Consider the following 24,479-nt stretch of genomic DNA (forward strand, 5'->3'; position numbering starts at 1 on the left):
GTTGCAGATTTTGCATTGGGGCCCAGAAGCTTCAAGTTACGCCTCTGCACTGAAGCATAATGTGTATTTTTAAAGTGAAAGATCCTTATGTGACATCCAAACCAGCATCCCCTGATGACTTACGAAGAACAGCCATTCTCTCAGTCTAGAACTTTCATAAGAACTACAGAAGACATTCAGCCTAGTGAATTGATACAGCCAACTAAACGGATACCACGGTTGTCTTATGCATACAGGTTAACCTATATAATACAAGGCATAAGTCCATAAATAATGTCAATGTACAAGAACTCTTCACATTCACGTAACTTCTTAATCAAGTTTATGGGTCATTCTAACCTTCCCATTGCTTCGATTTCAGTAGTCTGTGTTTTCATACCGGACAGGCTGTGCTGAGAAGCCATTGCCCATACAAGTAGCATATCGATAAAAGTCCAGGTTGTCCACCCTCTCAGGTTTTGCTGGTATTTGTTCTGGGTAGCCTAGAGCTGACTTTATGACTGTGAAATCATCTTGAGGCTTTATGTCACCCTCTGATATGCCATCTTGCATGTGTGAATAACTTTGCAGAGTTTTGACATTGCATAGATTGTCAGCATATTTACCCACGGGAGGTTTGTAGGCTTGGTACGAAACCTTGGTGGTTGTGGTGATAACCGTCTGTAAGGCTGGAGATGGAGACCTTGTATATCTGCATGGGTACTCTGCATTGTAATAGGAGTGACCAGCATTTGGCTGTATTTGGGCATAGTCATTTCTGTCCACATGTCCATTTTTGGAAAATATTTGTTTCCATCCATTGTGTTTACTAGGACCATCATAATTTCTCTCATATGAGTTCAGCATGCCAAGATTAGGTTGAGGCCCATTTAACTGAACTCGGTCACTATCTGACAAACTACCCACCGCTTCTTTATACAGTGGGGGGTATGAATTGGAGGTAATGTATCCAGGGACATGGAAATCATAACTACATGGAGTTCTGGGCACATATATTCTATTTGGGCATTTTGGAAATGGTGCCACAGAATCCGCCTGATATCCCACAGGATCATAGTTGGTTTTGTTGGGATCTAAATTCTGAAATGATGTGTAGTGTTGTGATGGAAGGGGAAAGTTTCCATCTGCAACAAAACTCAGGCATTCTGATCCTTCCGTGCAAGATATGGGATGAGGAAAGTGTCCACCACTATCGTTGTATCTTCCCACCTGCAATGGAGCAACAAAAAATTGCACATTTTAATAAATATTTATATATACACATGGATATAAAGTAGTGTAGAGAGATAGTACAATAGTATAATTGCTGACGTGTAATGTAGAGGAGCGATAGTCACTGGATCGGCTGTTGGGTGCTTATGCGCCTAATAGTTGTCCAGTATAAAAGAGTGTTAACACTATTGGGCATGCTGACCTGTCAATCAAGATCAACCAGCCAACCAAGGAACTCTAAAGCAAGATTTAAAGAGACACCCACACCACCATACCTTATACCAAATTACCTAGGTGTCTGAATTGGCATCAGTGGGATCCATGGCTTGAGTAAACTGTAAAGAAATCAGTTGCCACAAGACATATTTGTGCCCTCCTTTCCAGTCTCCCCCTTCCCTTTTTTCTCTTCTCTCTCTTCTTCTCTTCCATTCTTCCTTCTTTCCCACTCTACATTTTAGGTCTCAGTCACATGGACGATGCGTTTTCACGTCACCCGCACCGCGGCCGTAAATCACATCAGTGAAGATTAGCCGTGATCGAGTCCCGAGATTAATTAGTGTTTTCTCATCCATTCACATGGGCATTTTGCGTGGAAAATGCGCTGAAGCACGTAATTTCACCGTCGGCAAAAACCCTCAGAATGACTTCTAATGCTTAACTAGCGAGAACTAGTTAAGAGAAATGAAGAATGCACATACAGAATGGGAGAAATTGGGCTAAGCAGCAGCACATGTGAAAAAGACTTTTGTATACTAATAGATCACAGATTGAACATGAGTCAACAATGTGAGGCAGCAGCCAAAAAGGCAAACACAATTCTGGGATGTATTAAGAGAAGCATAGAGTCTAGATCACATGAGGTCATTATCCCCCTCTACTCTTCCTTAGTCAGACCTCATCTGAAATACTGTGTCCAGCTCTGGGCACCCCACTTTAAGAAAAAAAAAATAGACAAACTGGAGCAAGTTCAGAGAAGAGTTACCAAGATGGGGAGCGGTCTGCAAATCATGTCCTATGAGGAACGGTTAAAGGATCTGGAAATGTTTAGCTTGCAAAAAAGAGGGCTGAGAGGAGACTTAAAGGGGTTGTCCCGCGAAACAAAGTTGGGGTATACACTTCTGTATGGCCATATTAATGCACTTTGTAATGTACATTGTGCATTAATTATGAGCCATACAGAAGTTATTCACTTACCTGCTCCGTTGCTGGCGTCCCCGTCTCCATGGTGCCGTCTAATTTTCAGCGTCTAATCGCCCGATTAGACGCGCTTGCGCAGTCCGGTCTTCTCCGTATTGAATGGGGCTGCTCGTGCTGGAGAGCTGCTCCTCGTAGCTCCGCCCTGTCACGTGTGCCGATTCCAGCCAATCAGGAGGCTGGAATCGGCAATGGACCGCACAGAAGACCTGCGGTCCACTGAGGGTGAAGATCCCGGCGGCCATCTTCGCAAGGTAGGTAAGAAGTCACCGGAGCGCGGGGATTCGGGTAAGTACTATCCGTTTTTTTTTTCAACACATGCATCGGGTTTGTCTCGCGCCGAACGGGGGGGCTATTGAAAAAAAAAAAAACCCGTTTCGGCGCGGGACAACCCCTTTAATAACTGTCTACAAATATCTGAAGGGCTGTCACAGTGTAGAGGGATCAGCCCTATTCTCATTTGTACAAGGAAAGACTAGAAGCAATGGGATGAAACTGAAAGGGAGGAGACACAAATTAGATATTAGACAGTGAGGGTGATAAATGAGTGGAACAGGTTACCACAGGAGGTGTTGAGTTCTCCTTCAATGGAAGTGTTCAAGCAAAGGCTGGACAAATATATGTCTGGGATGATTTAGTGAATCCTGCACTGAGCAGGGGGTCGGACCCGATGACCCTGGAGGTCCCTTCCAACTTTACCATTCTAGGATTCTTTTCCGAAGTGCTGGACGCAGGTAAACTCCCTCCCTCTTCCTGTTTTTTCAGCTTCCATAGGAGTCTACGGGAGCATCCAGCGTTTTTCATCAAAAGGTAGGTCAAGACTAGAGATGAGCGAACCTACTCGTTTCGAGTAATTACTCGATCGAGCACCGTGATTTTCGAGTACTTCCGTACTCGGGTGAAAAGATTCGGGGGGTGTCGGGGGCCGGGGGGAGGCGTGGCAGAGCGGGGGGTAGCAGCAGGGAACAGGGGGAAGCCCTATCTCTCTCCCTCTCCCCCCCCCACTCCCCGCTGCAACCCCCCACTCACCCACGGCGCTCCCCGAATCTTTTCGCCCGAGTACGGAAGTACTCGAAAATCACGGTGCTCAGGCAAAAAGGGGGCGTGGCCGAGTACGCTCGCTCATCTCTAGTCAAGACCTATTCTTTGATGCAGTGTAAAAAATTGGAGACCGAAAACGGTCGGCAACTTCATGTTTTGAAAAAAAAAAGTGATTTTTTTAACTCGCCCAAAAATCGCCCATGTGAATGAATGCCATTTGAATACAATGCTTCATATGGTCACGGTTTTCGTGGGACGCTTTATTGCAGCTAAATAACCGTGTAAAAACGTTCCTGTGAATGAGATTTTAGAGTGGGAAAGGGGAGAAGAGAGCGAGAACACAAAGTGTGCATTTTTCCTGATAAAAGACAGGAATAGGCATGAAGAAATATCCCTGAGCTTGGGATAAAATCAACGGTGGCTCATTACAATTGGTAAGCCATAGCATCCCTTTTAATGGATAATCCATCAAAAATTTCAAAAAATGTTCTCCAGTTTAGATGAATTCACTTTGAAAGTCGACTCTAAATGTTAAATGGTCTGGAACGATGCAAGAAAAAAGAGAAAAGACCTTCAGAGCTGGGTTTATGTAACTTGCTTTGGAGTTGATCTGGAAACCCTTGTGTTTATACATATGTTAACATTAATAATATTAATCACAATGATGATGATTAATGAGCCGCCAGTCAGATGCGGCTCCATGAAGCGAAACCTAAGAGCACTATAGAGCTGCTCCTGAGAGCTACTTCCTCACCTCAGATTCCAGAAGCTTCCTTTTCTGTGACAGGTGAGATGATGACATTTGTCTTTTCACAGCACTTCTTCTAGCTTCGGTCTCTGATTTACTTTCCGGTCTGGGATGGTCATGAACTCCCTTTGCCTGAAAATCAATCCAAAATAGTTATTAGGGCTCAGTCTGACGAGCGACGATCCGCGAGTATTTCCGCGCGGAAAACCGCCCACACAGCAGGTGCGGACGAAAATCAGCATCTGCCAGAGAAAGAACATATGGCTGGCAATGGGGCTGGTCATGCAGATTTTCGTCTGCACGCAATGCGGACGTATTTCCGCACGTAAATACGCGCCGATCGCCGCTCATCTGACTGAGCCCTTATAGAGCAGGTTGACTGCGGATTATTAGTTTGACTAAGGCCCTCTGTCCATTGGCGTTGCGAAGTCCCACGACGGATCTCTGCTGCAGAAGCTGCCGCGCGGGAGCAGGAGCTGGCAGGCGAATCTCCGCCGGTCAGCCTATCGGACAGATAGGCTGACTGCAGAGAATCGCGGCAATTTGCAGCATCTTGCAAATTGCTGTCTGCGAATGGAGAATCGCAATGATTCTCTGCTTGTAGACACGGGGCCAGCGCTTTCCATAGCAATGCTATGGAAAGCTTCAGACGGCGTGATTCGCCCACAATTTACCGCCGGCGGAATCACGCCCATGGACAGGGGGCCTAAAAAGTATGGATTGGGTTATATTTACATACGTGAGTGCGATAGCAGTCCAAGAATCTCGGATCCGATATTGTGCAAACTTGCGGTAGTGTGAGTGTGATGCATTTTGCCAGTTTCATGTGCGTTTTTCCCGTGTGAGAAAAAAATTGAATATCATACTTATAATGGTAAAAATTGCACCATATCGCTCTCGCACGTGGTATGCAAAGGCGATGCGAGTGCAACGCGATTTTTGCCTCCCATAGGAAATAATGGGACATGCTGCAATTTATCTCGCAGTATCACTGTGGGAGAAAAATTGCTCATGTAAATACAGCCATTGCACATAATGAGTTCGATTTCCGTCCGAGCTTTGTACATTTCGCATCGCCCAAAATTTGCACAACAAAATCGCTCGTGTAAATCCGGCGTTAGGGCTTATTCACACAAGCATTTTTATGCAGCTAATTAAGCTGCGATAAACAATTGCGATCATCTGAAGCATTGGATTACAATGTATTCATTCAGATGAGCTATTTTTAGCCACATAAAAATAGAATATCGGCGCCTGAAAATAGCGACTGATTTTATACACGGCCGGAAAAGATAAGTCCTGCCCTATCTTTGGGCTGAGATACGCTGGCAGTTCCCATAGGCTTCTATGACAGCTGAAAAAAAAGAGAGGGGAAGAGAGTTTAGCAGCGGCCAATGCTGAGAATAGTTAACCCTTGCAAAGATTTATGTGACCAAAGGATTTCTGTGCTGCGGCATATATTTTCACTAATACGTTGCAACCACCTGTGACTGGACGAGAAAGCGCTAATTTTGACCAGGACTTGATCGCAACTTTTTCCTTTTCACATGTTTTGCGGCCATGATGTAGCCAGTGGGATGAGGCATCACTCATGCGAAGGAAGTCTTAGGCTGGGTTCACACAGGGCGGATTTGCCGCGGTTTTTCCATTGCGGTTTTGCCGCAGAAGAACTGCTTCTGCTCAAAACCGCTTCAAAGGTTAATTTGGGCTTGCGGATTTTTCTGCCAAAAAATCTGCAAGCATTTTTTTTCCGCAGCGCTTTTTAACTTTTTGCCGCATATTTGGTGCGGATTTGGCTGCGTCCATAGAGGTCTATGGACAAAAGAGTGCTGCAGAAAAGACCGTAGAATGAACATGCTGCATCCTTTAAAACCGCGCCCGCAGTTGCATTTCCGCACTGCGGCTGTGCGGAAAAAATCCGCACTGTGAGAACAGCTTTTTGGCAAATCTCATTTGTGCTGCATTGCACTGCAAACGCAGCAGTTTTGCCGCAGTGCGGATATGCAATGGCAATCCGTGGCAAAACCGCGGCAAATCCGCCCTGTGTGAACCCAGCCTTATAAGTATTTTTGCTTGAGTAATTGACTTATTTTCTTGTTTAGTATATGCTACAATGTATTGTATTCTGTCAGCCATAACAGATACTACAAGAAGAAAATGGCCAGGCAAATTTAGCAGTCACACATTTCCGTAATGAATGTATTCGCTTGTATGTGTTGCATGTGTGTGTGTGTGTGTGTGTGTGGGTCTGTGTGTGTGTGTGTGTGTGTGTGTGGGTCTGTGTGTGGGTCTGTGTGTGTGTGGGTCTGTGTGTGTGTGTGGGGTGGGGGGGGGTCTGTGTGTGTGTGTGTGGGTCTGTGTGTGTGTGTGGGGGGGGGGTCTGTGTGTGTGTGTGTGGGGGGGGGGGGGGGTCTGTGTGTGTGTGTGTGTATGTGTGGGTCTGTGTGTGGGTCTGTGTGTGTGTCTGTGTGTGTGTGTGTGGGTCTGTGTGTGTGTGTGTGGGTCTGTGTGTGTGTGTGTGTGGGTCTGTGTGTGTATACACATTATATATATCTACTTTTTTGTATGATTGTGATGCAGAACTTACATCTTACATGTATATTGGTATATTGTCATTTTAAAATTACCTGAAAGAAGATGGCTTTTCCATCTAGGCGCCAGAAGTTGGTAACTGGATAACCGCTATGACCTCGACAAGGGATCAGTTCTAGAGCGGCATTACAGTTACTGCAGAGCTTTTCTGCAAAAAAAAGTACAAATGAAACATATTATCAATGTGTTTAACATAGATTAAGACCCCATTCACATCTGTATCAGAGGTTCCATCTGGCAATACATCACACAAGCTACTATACGCACATTAGCAGGAATATAAAGCTATAGTAGATACTTTATATCTATTCAATTGTATAAGCTATCTATTTTTATATAATTCATTTTTATATTGAGGGCTCGGTCACACGAGCGTTTTTTGGTCCGATCTGCAGACGCGCTTGCGATCTGCAGATCTATAGACCCAATGCATCCCAATGGGAGCAGGCACATGTCCGTTTTTTATGCGGATGTGCGATAAATTATAGGACACAATGATTCGCAGAACGCGCCTATCTGCGTTCTGCGAATCGTTGTGTTCTATATATGCGCTCAATGGGGCCGGCGGCAGCAGCGCCGACCTATTTGAGAACATATACTAAGATTGCTTAGGATAGCGGGCAGCACTGGGCCGTTTTGCTGAAAACGCTGCTAGGTGCAGATTTTTCAGCGAATCGTCGGCCCCGGTCACGCAATTTGTGGATGCGCATCCGTTATGCGATCCGCAAATCATGCGAAAAAGTGCCTGTGTGACTGAGGCCTGATAATGAACCTACAATATAGCGGACAAAATAGACTGCCTTTCCAACTATGACAGTTACAATATACTAATAGAAACAGTGGGGGGGAAAACAAAATATGCCATAATTCAGTGCATTATTGACACACCAATAATAAGGAGGATAGCAGCTATTTATATTAGTCCTGAACTTGTATGGTGGGGGGAGAATTATTAATCCTGTCTAATAGCTACAGTATGGGTGAATTGTTTAAGAGGGTTTTTTTAAGTCTGTTTTGCAGCAGGCAACATTGATATTATTTGCAACAAATGTATCAAAATGTCACAAGATGTTTATAAATCTGTTTCATCCTTAAACATGTTTAAAGATGCGGAGTCACTTATGAGGCAAACCAGCTGCTGCAGTAAAAGTGTGGCGAAATTTGTAACTTTTTCGAAAGTTACATTTCACAAATGTTCTCATGGCCAAGCAGCAAACCAGCCATGGTCTGCTCTGTGCCCAGATGAAAAACTTACACCCGCTGCAATGAGCTCGAATGGGTATTTTGGGATGGTTTCTGGCGTAGATTACAGTAAAACCGTGTGGTGCGCTGCAAAAAAGGGAGCCCTTATTCTATAACTGCTACTTATATCAGTTGTGCTTTCGCTGTTATTCTTTCTTCAGGGCTTTTTTCATCCGTGTGTAGGCCATTAAAAAAAACGGGTTACATGCAGACAGCATATATTATTCTATGATGCAACACACTCTAGCAAGGTTTTTCATGCAGACACGAACTGAGTGAAAAATACCATTGCATGCAGTATCCTGATCCATTTCACAGACGCATATCATCCATTGAGGTCGATGTGGAGAGAAAGAATTGGACAGCACACAGACACTATTTTAGTACAGTCTGCCCATTTTTACTAAAAGCTACATAAAAAAGAATTGGGCTTGTTTCAGTTATAATTTGCAGATGTAAAAAACGCATAGCATACAGATAAAAAAAAAACTGACACATGGACGGAAAACGCTGGCCACATATCTGGCAGTAGCGTTTTTTTTCCCCCAGCAAAAAAACTTTTAAAAAAGTTCCGAAAATTTGCACTGAAGCATGGGGTTTTTCTGAAAAATGCGGTACGTAAAACCATCCTTGATGCTGTTTCACTAAACAACCATTTGCAATCTGCTAATTCAATGTTATAGCCATTCCTATTAGCAGGTGTTACCATTAACTTGGCAAGGGAAAATGCATATTTATCTTCAGTATCTTCTAACTGAAATATGGCATTTCCTTCAATTAGATAACAAAGTACAGCAATATTATCAGTACTTATAACTTCATCAGCAATAGAAATTACAGACTAGAGTGGAAATCAGGTCCCTGTTCAATAAGAGGTAATACATTGGCCAGGTACAAGCAGTTGAAAGTGCATTTTGCATACATATGGAGCGATGCTTTCCATCTTATTGCACAAGCCATATGTGGCAGCTGCAAATACTAGTGTGCCCTAGTGAAAATAGGGACTACTGATATTAATGAAAATTGGCACTAGGATAAAACAAGTTAACAATGGAGTAACAATAAGAATCCAATCACAATGATAAAAGAGGAAGAAACTTCACTCACTTTGTTGTTTCTGCCTAGCTTTGTCACAGATTGCTGGCCTGAGCTGCAGTTTCCCCCCATCTGGCAAGGTACAGCTGCTGCTGCACACCACTACACCCAGACAAGACTTTTTCAGGATCTGACAGTTGTGGTTATTGGTGTTCCTCATGGCCCAGCCACTGAGGTGGCGCTGAGCATTTTTGTGCTCTCCAGTGTATATGAATCTCACATAGCCATCTGTCCACTCCTGGAAGGTGTCAAACAGCTTTATATCCTGCAACATTATGACATCATTTATAGTATTTCATACAATGATCCCTTATCAAGTGCGGTAGGTGTGTGAGTTCCTTTGCAACAACTGCTAACTATTACAGACGTTAGGAGACACATTGTTATTAATAGATAACTTTGGGAATATTGTTTAGAGAATGCAGTGACTGAACAATGCTGAAATATAGGTACCATTTCATGAATTCTTTGCTAAGATCTTCTTGCTGCATTAACGCGTGGTGTTTTTTGTTGCAGTTTTCAATCATAGTTAAAAACTGCAACAAATACGTCAGGTGTGAACGCAGCTTTAATTCCTGACTAATACAAACACTAATTAATTTCTATACATTTTGCACTGCAGTTTCATTCTGTTGTAAGGGGAATATTGCCAATTGCTCTGGCTGGGAATGAAACATTACTATAATCTAATGAACTTGTATTAAGTAGACAATACATACACTATAGTATACACTGTACTATCAATCCATAGCACTCAAAGATGCAAGAAGCCATACTGTGCAAACGGAGAAGGCAGCAATTATAATACAAGATAGATAGATAGATAGATAGATAGATAGATAGATAGATAGATAGATATGCGATAGATAGATAGATAGATAGATATGAGATAGATAGCTAGATAGATATGAGCTAGCTAGATAGATAGATAGTCAGATATGAGATGGATAGATAGATAGATAGATAGATAGATAGATAGATAGATAGATAGATAGATATGAGCTAGATAGATAGATATATAGTCAGATATGAGATAGATAGATAGATAGATAGATAGATAGATAGATAGATAGATAGATAGATAGATATGAGATAGATGATAGATAGATAGATAGATAGATAGATAGATAGATAGATAGATAGATAGAATGAGAGAGATTTCAATTTGTCATGTATCTTTTAATAAACTGAATATAAAAAGTATGCTTCCGTGAAGAGAACAAAAGTGAATGGCTTATTTTTCTAGCAATACTTGTGGGGCTTATGTATCATTAGTACAGTATGTGAAGCTCATGAGTAACACCTATGGAGAAGGTTTGGAGATTTGGTGATTCTCTCCTGTGATTCATTTATGATAACTTAAAAAAATGAGCACATGGAATACTCTACAATACTAATGATAAATATAATAAAATAAAGGCCCATATCTGAGCCTCCTCCACTCCTCTAACCTGTGTGAGGACGATTGCTTGAGGAGAAGATTTGTTTGGCGATAGGTAAGCAGCAGAATCGAGAATAAACAGTCCAGCAGCAGCCATGACATAAACCCCACTGATAGCTCAGAGAAGGATGTTTGCTGATACTTTACGGAGTGCATACTCGAATATTCACAGTAGACATCACACAAATGCTCACTGCCTATACAGTGCGTGTGAGAGAACAGCATGTAATTATCCCAGTATGTACAGAATGACCAGACAATGTTCTGACCCGCCTCATCAGCACCATATCTGAAGTGCTTTACAAGGCTCCCCATCATTATTATATTATGGAACAGATAGATAGATAGATAGATAGATAGATAGATAGATAGATAGATAGATAGATAGATAGATAGATAGATAGATAGATAGATAGATAGATATGAGATAGATAGATAGATAGATAGATAGATAGATAGATAGATAGATATGAGATAGATAGATAGATAGATAGATAGATAGATAGATAGATAGATAGATAGAATATATATGTATATGCTATGTAAATAGATATACAATAGAATGACATGAATATATATGTGTATAACAATTGGTGTGAATGTTGTAAAAGTACAAGCATTACCTGTATTGTGAGTATTATAAATCCGAGAATTTTCAAAGTTGATTGTTTTCTGTTCGTAACGTGATTATATGTGGAATTGGCGGAGATTTTATAATAGGACTGTAGCAATATATATACAATAATTGAAGCGGTTTTGAGATGAACCTATCTTTATGGTTTCTCTTTACAGTCCCATTGATCTGTAACCTATTTTCAACTGAAATTCTTCCCTCTAATTCAACCAAAACGAAGGTTGTTTAGGGAATCTCCAGTCAGCAGGAACCAGAATGACAGCGGTAATGCAGCCACATAAGTATCCTGTCCAGACTATGAAATATACAACTATTAATTATATATACTTTGCAGGGGACCCCTTATATGCAAACATCCTCACATATTAGAAAGGTGCACGGGTCCTGAATACAGGTAAATTCTATTACGATAGTGCACATCTATGTACCGTTATTGCTAAGGGATTTGGTGATTCCCAGTCTGAACGCACTACATTAGTCGTGTCATACTTCTGAATTTAAAAAACAGTTCTCATATTAATGACTATTTCATCGTTATTTACTGCATCCATGTAGATTATTCCAAGTCTTCAAAATTAAGATAGATAGATAGATAGATAGATAGATAGATAGATAGATAGATAGATAGATAGATAGATAAAGAGACAGATGATCTCTATATTGCATAAAGGACCAATTGCCATTGTTAATTGTATTATCACCTTTTGTGACAATGTGAACTGATTACTGAAGGCTTTTTGTAAAAATGGTTATTATGTTAGCAGGCTGTGAAGCAGCATATAGCTATTCTCCAGTTCTTTATGCATTCAACGTGAAAAGTATCTGTCAGACTCTACTAAGTGTAAAAGGGAATGTTTATGGAGTCCATAAACTTATACAAGTCCCAGGTTCCCATCCAGCCTATCTACCGTAACTTGTGCTATATTGACAGTTCTTCCACATGAGGTTCTCAGTGCTTACCTGCGGGAGCTTTGGATCATTGATGTCCCAGGTGAGTTTCATCCCATAAGAGCAGATGCAGTCTGAGTCATCATACATGTCCCCAAGCACCTTGGACATGGTCACTACACTGCCTACTAATTGTCATATGAAAAAGAAAAATAATGCGATAATTCACCTCCAGGCACACAATCCAAATACCTGCTAGTAACGTATGACTATATTCTTATTATAGTCAGCTGCAGCTGAATATTGTTCTAGAAGTCCTATAAATCAGTAAGATCCATCAAAGGTAAGGAAATGCAGACAGTGACCGGTTTAAATAGAAACAGAGCTGTATGTGTCTTAACCTGTGTGTTGTAAGGCTGTGTGATGCGTCCAGTGTCCTCTGGCTATTTGTCAGGTACAGGTACACTGTTGCACTATCCCAATGTCACCTCCTCCTCTTGTCTTATGTAGATGAGAAAGACAAGACTGTCTCCTCACTAGTAGTAATGATCCATGTGGCTCACCCTACTTCCACACATAATCCATAGCAAGAATTATGTACATTACAGGGAGTCCATTTATTGAGAGCAGCAACATCCATCCAGGTGAGAGGTGTAAAACAAGAATGACAGGAGCACAAAGATCACTTCCACATCAGAATATAAGTTCCATAGTGAGGGGGCAGCGCAGACAGAGGCTTACCCAACTCCACAAAATAGGATGCTCTTTAAAGTCATAGTGTTCTTACTTTAAATTACAGTATCTCCTGTATTATCGATGTTGACAAAAAGGATCATCAGTCGGATTGCACTATATGGTACAGTATGTAAATGTCCCGTGCATGTGGGAGAGGTTTACCTGGATTCCAGGTGACATGGAAAAAAATCATTTTAATAACGGGTTTTTACCAGAAAGCAGCGATAACACCTTGGCGAGTGAAGTGTGCTTCTCTCTGCAGAAACTAGAAATTGCACTAAAGACCTATCTCTGCCATCAAACACACATTACCTCCTACCAAAATACAACCTACTGATATTTTAATTAGGATTATTAATCTTAAATATGCTACTAGTATTAGCAATTCCACTTCTATGATGTATACTATACATACTTCTACTAGATCTACAAATATTACTTGTATTATAAATAGGTTTACTGCGAATTGTATTTGTCCTGGAACTACTACTACCACCACTATATAGTACTGCTAGAATGCTTGTAATATAAACTATCACTAGTGCTATAAATACTAAAACTACTATATATACCACTACTAGAATCACACTTGTATATAAACGATTACTAGTAATATAAATGCTACTTCTCGTTTTATAAATATTACTATAACCATAAATACAAATATTGCTGATTCTTATTATTACAACAATACATTTAGCAGTAACAAATAATCTAAAATGATTTGTAAATATTCTCACATACTGAAACTAACCAAAAGGGACGAACGAGAAGGCTACAAACTTATGAAACATCACTTGTCAGGTAGATACTGTTAAATATAATAAATTATTCTGTTTTATGTGCTCTAAGAGATCTGGCTTTTCCCATTATAGAAACGGATTGCTGAAACTTGTAGTTCCCCAATAAAATTTATTTACTTGTTTAGATCATCTAAATTAGATTGCTTTACTGTTTTGCATGTGTAGTTGTGTATAAACTCTGTCAGTATTGTATCTATCCCACTAGTAATTTGCTTCAAAATCGGGTTATTGTATTCTAGTGTATGCTGAGGACTTTTTATAAAGTTGCATAATTTAAAAATAAGTATATATATATATATATATATATATATATATATATATATATATATATATATACATACACACACACACACACATATATATAGTGGTGGTTTTACTGCTATGTGCTTAACTACAGTATTGTTGAACTGTTACTATCTTGACAGCCTGCAATACTCAAGGGATGCTGAAAAGTGCAGCTTCTCAACAGCAGGAGAGCAACGCTGTTGCAGTCCGCTGCTGTCGCTCATGCTCCCTCTCCAGTGCCATGTGAAATAGCAATCAGTTATGGAGATAGAAGCAATGGATTTATTAACAGAAAATGCAGTATATTCCTTTTTGTAAGGCACTTCACAAAGATATCCTTTTATTAGTGATTATTATGTGCTTTTACGGTTTCAATTATTTTAAAATTAGGTATTGCATATTCTACAATATTGTGGTAGATTTACTTTTTGCTAGAGATGTGGAGTACTTAGGAAACATTTATTACTGATGCTGAGACAGAATTCTGGAGTAAGCCCCATCTTTTTGTGGTGCAAATCAATTTAGGCAAATTTACAATTAATTTGCACCAACCCCCATACCCCTCCCCCCCAGATTTTATGCTTTTCAGGGTGCGGGCAGACGAGCGCATAAACGGCGCGTTTTTGCGACCAAACGTATATACGTGACCATCTGAGGCAATGGTTTCGAATGTATTCGTTCACATGGGCGATTTTACGGCGCGTAAAAACGGCAATTCGAAAAAAACGGAACATATGCGACCGCATATTTGATCGCCGAAAAGACCGTTTGCAAAGTAGGAACAAACGAAAATACGCTTTCTAGCTCTGGTCGTGATCGGTGAAAAACGATCGCTCGGGCGATTATACGTTGCGCTCGTGCGAACGTAAATACGCCTACGCTCGTCTGCCCGCACCCTCACTCCACTTTTCAAATTTGTCTAGGAAAGGGGATAGGATTTGAGTGGCGTGAGATTCTTGGAGACACTTATGGCATGTGACTTTTTAAAAAGTTGCAAAATGTGTTTCAATCTCAATCCAGTAGCTTGGTAGCGTCCTAAGTAGCTCAGAATTGTTTTTTTTACACCTTGCACCATGTAGGATAAATAACATAAATCTGTATTATGGGTCGTTATGGACATGGTGATACCAAAAAAGATTTCTTTCTGACATTTATTTACACAAGGAGACCTGAGCAGGATCACTTAGATAATGCAGTGCACTATTAAAACCACTGGTTGGACACAAATGATGTATGTGAACCCGGCATAGCATATACTATTCTTGCTAAAGAAATACTTCAGTTGTTTGAACAGGTGATGGAGTCATTAGGGTGCATTATTCGGCAGAACCCAGCACAGTTGCGTATTTTGTCAAATAACATGGATTTTGTTGCATTTTTAACTGTGGAGCGTGCTTTGTGGAAAGTTTTGTGGAATTTCTTGTGGCTTTTAACTGCAGACTTTAGTTGCAGAATCACATCTGCTGTATGTTAGAAGTATACAACAGCAGTTCTGGAAGACATCTTAATTCTGCAGCATTAGACTAGGTTCCCACAGGGCGGAATCCTGCCATAAATCTTGCGACTTGGACACAGCGAAAAACCACGAGATTTCCGCCGGGAAAGCGCTGCTTCAAAACTCGCGGCACTTAGCCACAGGTTTTGGAGCAACTTGGCCGCATGCTTTTCCGTTGCGGTCGGCGCCTCCATAGTGAGCAGCGCGTCCGCAACAGAAAAAAATTGACATGATGTGGCTGGGGAATCCGCACCGGCTTCTGCTGGCTTTGCCATGACGGATTGGCGGTCCTTTGTGGACGAGAGCTTTGACAAATCTCGTCCACATGGCTGGCTAATACCGAGATTAGCACCCGCAGGCGGACTTGCCTGAACCCAGCCTTAGGCCGCCTGCAGACGAGCGTGTCGGACCCGGCGGCGAGAATTCTCGCCGCGGGACCCGACCCGAGCGCCTGCAGAGACGAGCGCGTACTCACCCGCGCCCGGCGGCCCCGGCTCTTTCATGTGCCGGCTGCCGGGCAGCCGGCGCATGCGCAGACCGGAGCCGGCGACCGGATGAGTGACGTTTCTGTGCGAGGCTCTGCGAGCCCCACACAAAAATAGGACATGCCGCGGTTTGTTTGCCGCGCAACATTTTGCGCGGCCAAACCGCAGCCGTATGCATAGGAGTGCGTATTGTAATGCACTCCTATGCAGGCTTTCAGTGGCGGAAATACCGCCGCGGGATTTCCGCCCGTGTGCAGGCGGCCTTAGGCTTTACCACAGTGGATTGTAATCTTGAGGTTTTAAATAAAAACGCGCAGATTTTAACAGATGTGGAATTCGAGACCCATAGAGATAACATTGTGACGCATAACTGTCCGCACGGACTAATTCAGCCAGGTATGAAAAGACCCTCAGGTGTGAATTTACTCCTGTTGAAAATGCACAGCAAATACGTCCCATGTGACTGAACCCTAAGAAATATCTGCATGGTGATTGGTTGATATTGGCAACAGTTTTTCTTTTGGCCATTTTGATAAATACCCTCCAAGCTGTTGTTTTAAATGCTCCCCAACCTGCAGTACGAATGTAGTCTGTGCTCCAAAATGATGGTGCGTTCATGCCGCAGGCGGAGGTGGTTTACTCAGTGAGCCAAGGTAGATTTGTGCATGGGAATGCACTGCTGCAGACAGGCTCTACAACCATTGTTGCTAACTTGATTGATGTGTTTCCCTGTATATGGTGGATATCCAAGCACTTTTGTCAGTAATGCAAGTAGTGCCACTCATTCCTCCTCAGCACCTGGACCTTTTCTACAGGGGGTCGTAGAATGCATTGCTGGTGTGAACACATGTAAGACACTATCAGGGGTAATGAATAGAGATGAGCGAGCGTACTCGGAAAAGCACTACTCGCTCGAGTAATGTGCTTTATCCGAGTATCGCTGTGCTCGGGTCTGAAGATTCGGGTGCCGCTGCGGCTGACAGGTGAGTCACAGCGGGGAGCAGGGGAGAGCGGGCGGGAGAGAGAGATCTTACCGCCGTTCCTCCCCGCTCTCCCCTGCAGCTCCCCGCTCCGTGCCGGCACCCGAATCTTCAGACCCGAGCACAGCGATACTCGGATAAAGCAAATTACTCGAGCGAGTAGTGCTTTTCCGAGTACGCTCGCTCATCTCTAGTAATGAATACATATTAGCAACTCACCAAATCAATATTTCAGAATGTCTGCAGCCTGAGGCTAATTTCACATGGACGAGTGTGATATCGGTCAGTGAAACTCGGCCCGTTATCTTGCACATGCGAGGCTCCCACGGATGCGAGGCGTTTTTGTGTCAAAAACGCCTCCCATCACTCCAGTACAGTTGCGATCCTCCGATGTGGCTTTCAGTAGCGTTGGAGGATCAGCAAGTGTTTCCCATTGTTTTCAATGAGAAAGCTTGCATCGCTGTGCGGTGTTCTCCATCTGGCGCATTGGGAACAATGGGCGAGACCTTCCAAGAGACTCTAAGCCTATACAGCATGGTGCTAGACGAAAAAGAAATCATTTGGGTCCAAAAATCTAGGAATCAAACAATATTAATTTCCCTTTTTGTGCCCATATGTAGTAATAACGGCTGCCGCTGTGTCCCTACAAAGTGATAAAGCCTCTGGAATGTCCCCTTAAAAAGTAAGGATGCCCTCTGAAGTGTCCCAAACTTGTACTCACCTTGACAAGCACAGATTTGTCTTCTTGCCTGGCTCATGTGGTACACGCAGTGCCGTCTGCAGTGGGAGCCTACAGCTCCCTGCACTGTCACTGGTTTCAGCTGTGTGGCCTGCAATACGGTTGGGTTTGAGAATCACCTATGGATCCGAGTGGGCTACACCATGTAAGTGGACTTGGATATGCTGCCCCTGCTAGCTACACCTCTAGGCAGGGAACTAGATGAAGATCCTCCGCACTAGGGCTCATTCACATGACCGTATGCGTAAACGGTCTGCGTGAGATGCTCATGGGCCGGCTACAGGCCCATATGGCAGCGAGTGCACTGTGTATGACCACATATTTCACGCACAATGTGACTCCCCCCCCCAACTCCCCCACTCTGTTTCCTAACGGATTGCGTATGTAACGTCACCCATATACAATGTATTGTGTCTGAACAGCGTTGCATTCACTGCCCTTAGAAAAGAATAGGAAACAGAAATGGATACCAGCAGCAAATTAACCCTTTCCAATCCACTGTCTGACGTCCAAAGACATTCTGATTGAAGGCTGTACCGCTCCGATGTTGGAAGATGTCAGGCAGGGTATTCTTACTGTAGATTACTCGCCGCTCTGTTGTCGGGGGCCTCTCCAGCATATCACATACTGCAGTACTGGCTCTAGCCAGCAGATGGTGCCATTGTATAATGGCAGAAAGCGAAAGCCCCCTGGCAAACCAAAATTGGATTGCAAAGGGTTAAAGCACAAATGCCTATGGTGTTTACTACCCTCCAGGGTGGGGAGAACCAAAGCAGAGCCAAGGAATGGGTCTGGATTAGAGATGAGCGAGCGTAGTACTCATCAGGGACAGATACTCGAGCGAGTATTGTCCTTTTCGAGTACCTGCCTGCTCGTCCGCAAAGATTCGGGTGCCGGCGGGGGGACGACAGCATATTTAATTTGCAGGCCTAAATTTGTACTTGGGGTGAAGCAGTCAGAAACCAGAAGAGAGAGGAGAGGAGGCAACACACAGTACAGAACAGCTACATCAATACAATTATGGGATATGAAGAAATCAGTTTTAGCTTGGTATAACATAAAATTAATCACATTTCCCCCTCCCACCAAGGAGGGTCTATCTCCCCTGCGGAGAGGAAAGCAGTATTGTAAATGGTGGCAATAGGGAGCATCAATACTCATCTCAACTGGTCAGTCCCCTTAACGTGTCATAGGGCACTGAGGATCTATCAGTGCTCTAACCAGGCGATCGCATCCTCCGACTTATCAAAGAAATGAGCCCGGTTGTCTCTGATCACCATAAGTTTAGCCGGGAAGAGCATTGCATAGTCCAGCTGTCTGGAGCGTAGGAGGCGCTTTGCCGCTGTGAACCTCTGACGAAGCCTCTGCACCTCTAGGGAGTAGTCGGGGAAGATTCTCACATGCCGGCCTTGTACTTTTAGGGGATCCATTTTCCGGTTCAATTCCAGCACTTTCTCTGGATCCCTGCAGTTCAGGAGCTTAGCTATAAACAAGTGCGGAGGCGCTCTTGGCGGTGGGTGCTTAGCCGGAATACGATGTGCACATTCCACGCAGAAGAGGGTTGAGAAGGAGTCAGAGCCGTAGATGTCCCTGAGTAGTGATTGGAGGTACTCGCAGGGTTGTCTCCCCTCCACTCCCCACGGTAGGCCAACCAATATGATGTTGCATCTACGGGAGCGATTCTCCAGGTCATCACTCTTTAGTTGCTGGGCCAAGGTGACAGATTCGAGCGCCTACACTTGCGCCCTGAGTGGGGTGACTGTGTCCTCCAGGTCGGAGACTCGAGTCTCCACTGCAGTAGTGCGTTCTCGTAGAGTATGGACATCCGCCGCAGCAATCCAAACTCAGATTGTAGGACATCAGTGTTCTCTGTAAGCGCAGAGTACATTTGTAAGGGTTGGACTTGGAGCAAAGAATCCAGGCGGAGACCCCTGAGGCATGCCAGATTAGGCATCCCCCATAGCGCCAGGTTTTGCAATCCGCTGCACCCCATTAGTGAGTTTTATTTTCTTTGTTGGGGCCATGCGGACAGAAGGTGTATACTAGGTATAGAAAAGCGTAGTCAGAAGTGAAGGTGTCACCCGGTTAGAGCTGCTGTAGTATAACGGTGAAAGTCCTCTAGGAATTTTATTTATTTGCTACATTTTGGGGTTCTTCCATGCAGCCGAGTGCAGAGTGCATATCATGGAAAGTCCATCACGCAGGCTGCCGCCTGTTATTCGGCTTGTTATTTCAAGCTCAAAGTTCTAAATCAGTAATAATTCAGGTTGTCCTTCCAGTGAATGACCACCTGATGGCGGCAGATTGTAGCTGAAATTCAGGGTGCACTGCCAGTAAATGACCACCTGGTGGCGGCAGAGTGCAGCAGAAATGCAAGGCGCCCCTCCAGCAAGAAACCACTTGGTGGCAGCAAAGTGCAGCACGGGTTTTCCCCGGGAGATTAGTAGTGTGGCCGCCCCTGCTCTCTGCACTGCACAGGCTTCAGCAGATCATGCAGGTAAGGAGGGGGGAGTGGGGCAGCTAGGGGGTCCCCATGGGGCTTGCTCTTCCTTTGCTCTACTCTGTCAGCCTCCTCCCTCTCTCCGGGGAGCCCCACAGCCGCGGAGCACAGCAGGGGGGAGGTAATCCTCTATCCCCGCTCTAGGATGGTGCACGCCCGGGCAGAGTCCAGCAGCATGTCCTGGGGCCTAGCTGTGTCCCCAGTGCCTAAATCTCTATGGAGCGCCGCTGTGCAGAGAGCCCGGGGCAGGGTCTCCTATGTCACCAGCCGGGGGTCACTTTATTTTAGGGCCCTTTCACACGAGCGCATAAATGGCGCATTTTTACGGCCGACGCATCTACAGCGGGCAAAAAGTTCTGCAACTATCTTTTGCCCAAAATACAGCGGCGGCGCCTATAAACTCCTATGGGAGCCGAAAAAAAGGGAGGGGGAGGCAGTTTAGCAGCGTCCAACGCAGCATAAAGTTTATAGGTGCCTCTATATGGGCGCTGGACGGCATCCCGGGGATTTTCAAGGGTGCAACGTATATTTTTCGCTAAAAAATGTCGCTCCCGGTCGTGTGAACGGGCAAGAAAACGCCGGCCGCGAGTGTAGAAAATCTGGCGTTCATGCAAGTTTACGGCGTGGCAGAGAAAACGTAAAAACACATACGGCCGCCTGAAAGAGCCCTTAGGCCAATCATCGCCAAGCAATTTTAGGAAAAGCGGGCATCCTTTAGTTTTTCTTACACATGGAAGCAGATAAGACCCCTTTTACCCCCGCGTTTGGGCGCCGTTGGGGCTAATAGTGCTGCAGACTGCGGCTTTTTTTGGTCCTGTACAAAAAAACGGAAGTTAAATGGGGGGAATTAAAATGGAAACCGCTGTTGTTTTTCTTCTATAATTGATTTCAATCAGTTTTAATTCTGTTCCTAATGAGCGCAAACAGCGATGTGAAAGGGGGCGACACGCGAACGTGATAAACGTAACGCCTACTGCGGTCACGGCGCGGGCGCTGAACTAGTCACTGGTTCACAGACTGAAGACGCGCGTGCCTGTGCGAATAAACCAGCTCTATATAAGCCGCCTTCACACCTGCGTCTCATGAAGATGAGCCGCGCTCTTTTTAGTGGGTGATACACCTGAGCGATGGTTGCCTGTAGGGCATCGCCATGATATGCGGGAAACAAGTCGCAGCATGTTATGTCTGTGTGTCGTCGCATCGCCTATTGTCTTTGGCGCCGGCAGCAGCGCCCCCACATGCCTGGTGTACGCAGTGCGATGCAATGTTTCCCCAATTGAAAACAACGGGAGAAACTCTGTGATTCTATACCGCGGTTTTAACATGAAGCCTCCTGGGCCCTTCGGCATTCACATGGTGGGGAGCGCCATATGGCGGCGGGATTCACGGCCCCATATAGCGCTCACCAATGTGACGTCAGCCTTAGACCCTGAACTGTCCGTAATAGGTGTGAGAGCAGATAGAAAACTGTCATTGAGACATATGTCCCAAGCAGCGCTATCACTACCCTGTTTCCCTGAAAATAAGACATAGCATGATTTTCCAGAATTTTTGAGGATGCAAAATGATTTTTCAGGCCTTTTGAGGATGCTTGAAATATAAGCCCTACTCCAAAATTAAGCCCTGCTAACAGTTAATTTAAAAAGTCAATTTAAATAGTGTCCAGGGAGCTATACATGTAAAAAAGTTAAACCTTTTTGAACAAAAATTAATATAAGACACTGTCTTATTTTCGGGGAAACACGGTAATACACCTCCAACAAGTGGCTGTAACCTGCCACCACCGCGCCTTATAGCAGGTGTAGTCAGTACTCCGCCCGGCCACCACACAACAGACTCGTCCAATCAGAGCAGCGCTCTGCCCCAGGGCACAGAAAGTAAGGGAGTGCGCGTGCCGGCTGGGAGCTGTGGGACGCCAACATGACTATGTATACCGCTGCCTGCTGTGCCCACATATGTACCAGGGCCATAATACTGTTGTTAGAGTACAACATGGCGTTCTGAACGGGTGTCCTGTCTGTATTGGGGCTCCAAGAGTCTCCTGTGTGTAATGGGGGGTGTCCCTTCTTGTCATGGTCACTGGCGTACGGTGTTACCTGTGCCTGTAAGTGCCAGCTAAGCGTATGGGCAGCAAGTGTATGGCACATGCCCGCTTATCACACAGACCAATTCCCCGCTGTGTTGCATATTGGGGTTGTGTATAAAATCGCTGCCCATATGCAATGTATTGTGTACGCGTGGTGTTGGCATACGGTGCCTATACAAGTGTACAGGGCTCACGCCGCGTGGTACGCCGAGCAATAGAGCGCGCCGCCATCTGTTTTTCGTATGTATGTACACGCACATGGATCAGTGAAAGTCCATTGACTCCATTCACACGTCAGTGTGACACACGTATAGTTCATGGTGAAAACACGCCTGTGGACATGAGCGCTCAGGCTGCTTTCACAGCTGCGCTAGGGTCAGCTCAGGGTTAGGGTCAGCGCTCCATTATTGGAGGAGAGAAACTGAAATAAAACTGGGAAAAAATGTGTTTGTTTTTTCTTCCGTTTTTGTAATAAAAAAAAAAAAAAAAAAAAGGAAACCTGATGCCAACAGAGGCGGCCATGTGTTGCGACCGACTACATAGGAGCCGTTGGCGTCAGTCATTTACAGCAGGGATCTGTGGCGATCACACAGATACAATTGTCGCAAGGAAATACATTCTGATGTGTGGATTCCTATGGGGAGTCAAAAAACCATACAGAACCCCCCCCTCCCCCCCCGAATATTTTGTGTATCGCATGTGACAGGATGTGTGCGATAATACACATCAGGCTGTAGTAAGTTGGTTTATACAATTTCTACACAAACTGGCCGCTGCTGGATATATTGTATTTACGACCCCGGAGATGAGTGATGGTGCATGTGCCGCATGCGTTGTATGATTACTGCTTGCAATCATTGGAGCAATGAAGACTGCTGAGATTTTTTTTCTCAATATCTAGAGATGAGCTCCCCCCTGTTCCCCGCTGCTACCCCCTGCTCCGCCACGCCGCCCCCCCCCCCCCCCCCCCCGGCACCCCCTGAATCTTTTCACCCGAGTACGGAAGTACTCGAAAATCGCGGCGCTCGATCGAGTAATTACTCGAAACAAGTAAGTTTGCTCATCTCTATCAATATCCCATCAACTTGCCCCATAAATGAGAAGCCTCGCTATTCTGTACTTTAAAGGGGTTGTGCTAGAATTCCAAGTTATCCCCATCCACCCATAAGACAGGGAATACCCTGCTGGACGGCGGGGGTCTCGTCGTCGTGTTTTATCTTTGCACTTTTTACCGCTCATCACAAAGATGAAGGTTAAAAAGCGCTGTCAAATGCTGTGACGTGCGTTCAAAAACGCTGCCCAAAATCGCGGTACAGTGCCATGATTTTGAGCGCCGTTTTCTGAATGCATGGGAGCGGCCTAAGTCTTCCAAAGCGTGAAGGCTGCATTTTTTTTTCTCCCCTTTTCCGCTCTGGGGAAAACTCGCAGCACATTCGCCGTGTGAACACACCCATAAAGGTATTACCGGTATGTATGGCTTGTCTTTAAAGGCACAACTCGCCCCAAAACTTCTGCTTCTTTGCTGTGGCTGTGCCCTTGTGTGGGGCCGTGGGCGTACAAGGATTGAGCCCCTTAAACCAGATGGATCTATGTGGATTTCGGCATCGAGGAGTGCCATGTCAGGGTGGCCCCACACGGGCGAGAATCTCATGTGTTGCGAGACGCACACAACTCGTGGGAATATGAACTTTATTCTTTATTCTGGAGTCCTACGCATGAGCGATGCTGCGAGGGGAAAAAACATGGTGGAGTGTTCTATTTTTTTTCACATCCCTCGGAACCCATCGCCCATTAGATGTCCCCTAGTCGAGTGCGGCTGGTTCTGGAAGTTTCTGTCTTGTCAGCAATTAGTTGCCCCAGCAGTCACGTGCAGAAGCCAATGATTGGCTGTAGCAGTCACATGAGCAATGGACACGTGACACCTGCAGAAGCTTCAAGGACTTGTGGGGTCATCCAACTGGTGAGGACTGCTTCATTAATTGTGTCCCATAACAATTTTTTCTGAGAAAACCCCTTTTAGGTTATAAACACATGCTTTTAGTTCTGCTTATTTTTATCTGTGAAATACATTTTAAGTGTAAGGCTGGGTTCCCACGGGACGGAAATCCCGCGGCTTGGCCAAGCTGAAAAGCCGCGGGAGAGCCGCGGCTTCAAAACCCACGGCATTTCGCTGCGGGTCTTGGAGCTCTTCGGCTGCCGGAATTCCATTGCAGTTTTCTCTCCCTATAAAGAGGAGTGACGCCGCAATGAAGAAAAAAAAGGAATTCACATGCGGCTGTCAATT

General features: G+C 44.5%; 1 protein-coding gene across 1 annotated transcript; it reads right to left on the reverse strand.

The window, feature by feature from the left end:
- Positions 1–357: 357 nt before the first annotated feature.
- GCM2 (glial cells missing transcription factor 2) lies at positions 358–12,258 on the reverse strand. Its single transcript, XM_066578941.1, has 5 exons — positions 12,160–12,258; positions 9,137–9,389; positions 6,823–6,935; positions 4,202–4,327; positions 358–1,209 (listed from the first exon to the last, which is right to left on the reverse strand). The coding sequence occupies exons 1-5, from the start codon at positions 12,256–12,258 to the stop codon at positions 358–360; spliced, it is 1,443 nt and encodes a 480-aa protein (XP_066435038.1).
- Between the last annotated feature and the right edge of the window lie 12,221 nt (positions 12,259–24,479).

Source organism: Eleutherodactylus coqui, chromosome 9 (assembly GCF_035609145.1).
Source record: "Eleutherodactylus coqui strain aEleCoq1 chromosome 9, aEleCoq1.hap1, whole genome shotgun sequence".
Taxonomy (NCBI): domain Eukaryota; kingdom Metazoa; phylum Chordata; class Amphibia; order Anura; family Eleutherodactylidae; genus Eleutherodactylus; species Eleutherodactylus coqui.

Bases quoted from the DNA above. Each gene is read 5' to 3' on its own strand.
- GCM2 (XM_066578941.1), bottom strand. From the start codon at position 12,258: ATGTCCAAGGTGCTTGGGGACATGTATGATGACTCAGACTGCATCTGC. The intron at 4,328-6,822 runs GTAATTTTAAAA...ATTGATTTTCAG, and splicing joins GAAAAGCCATCTTCTTTCAG to GCAAAGGGAGTTCATGACCA. The intron at 1,210-4,201 runs GTGAGGAAGTAG...GCTCCATTGCAG, and splicing joins GGAAGCTTCTGGAATCTGAG to GTGGGAAGATACAACGATAG.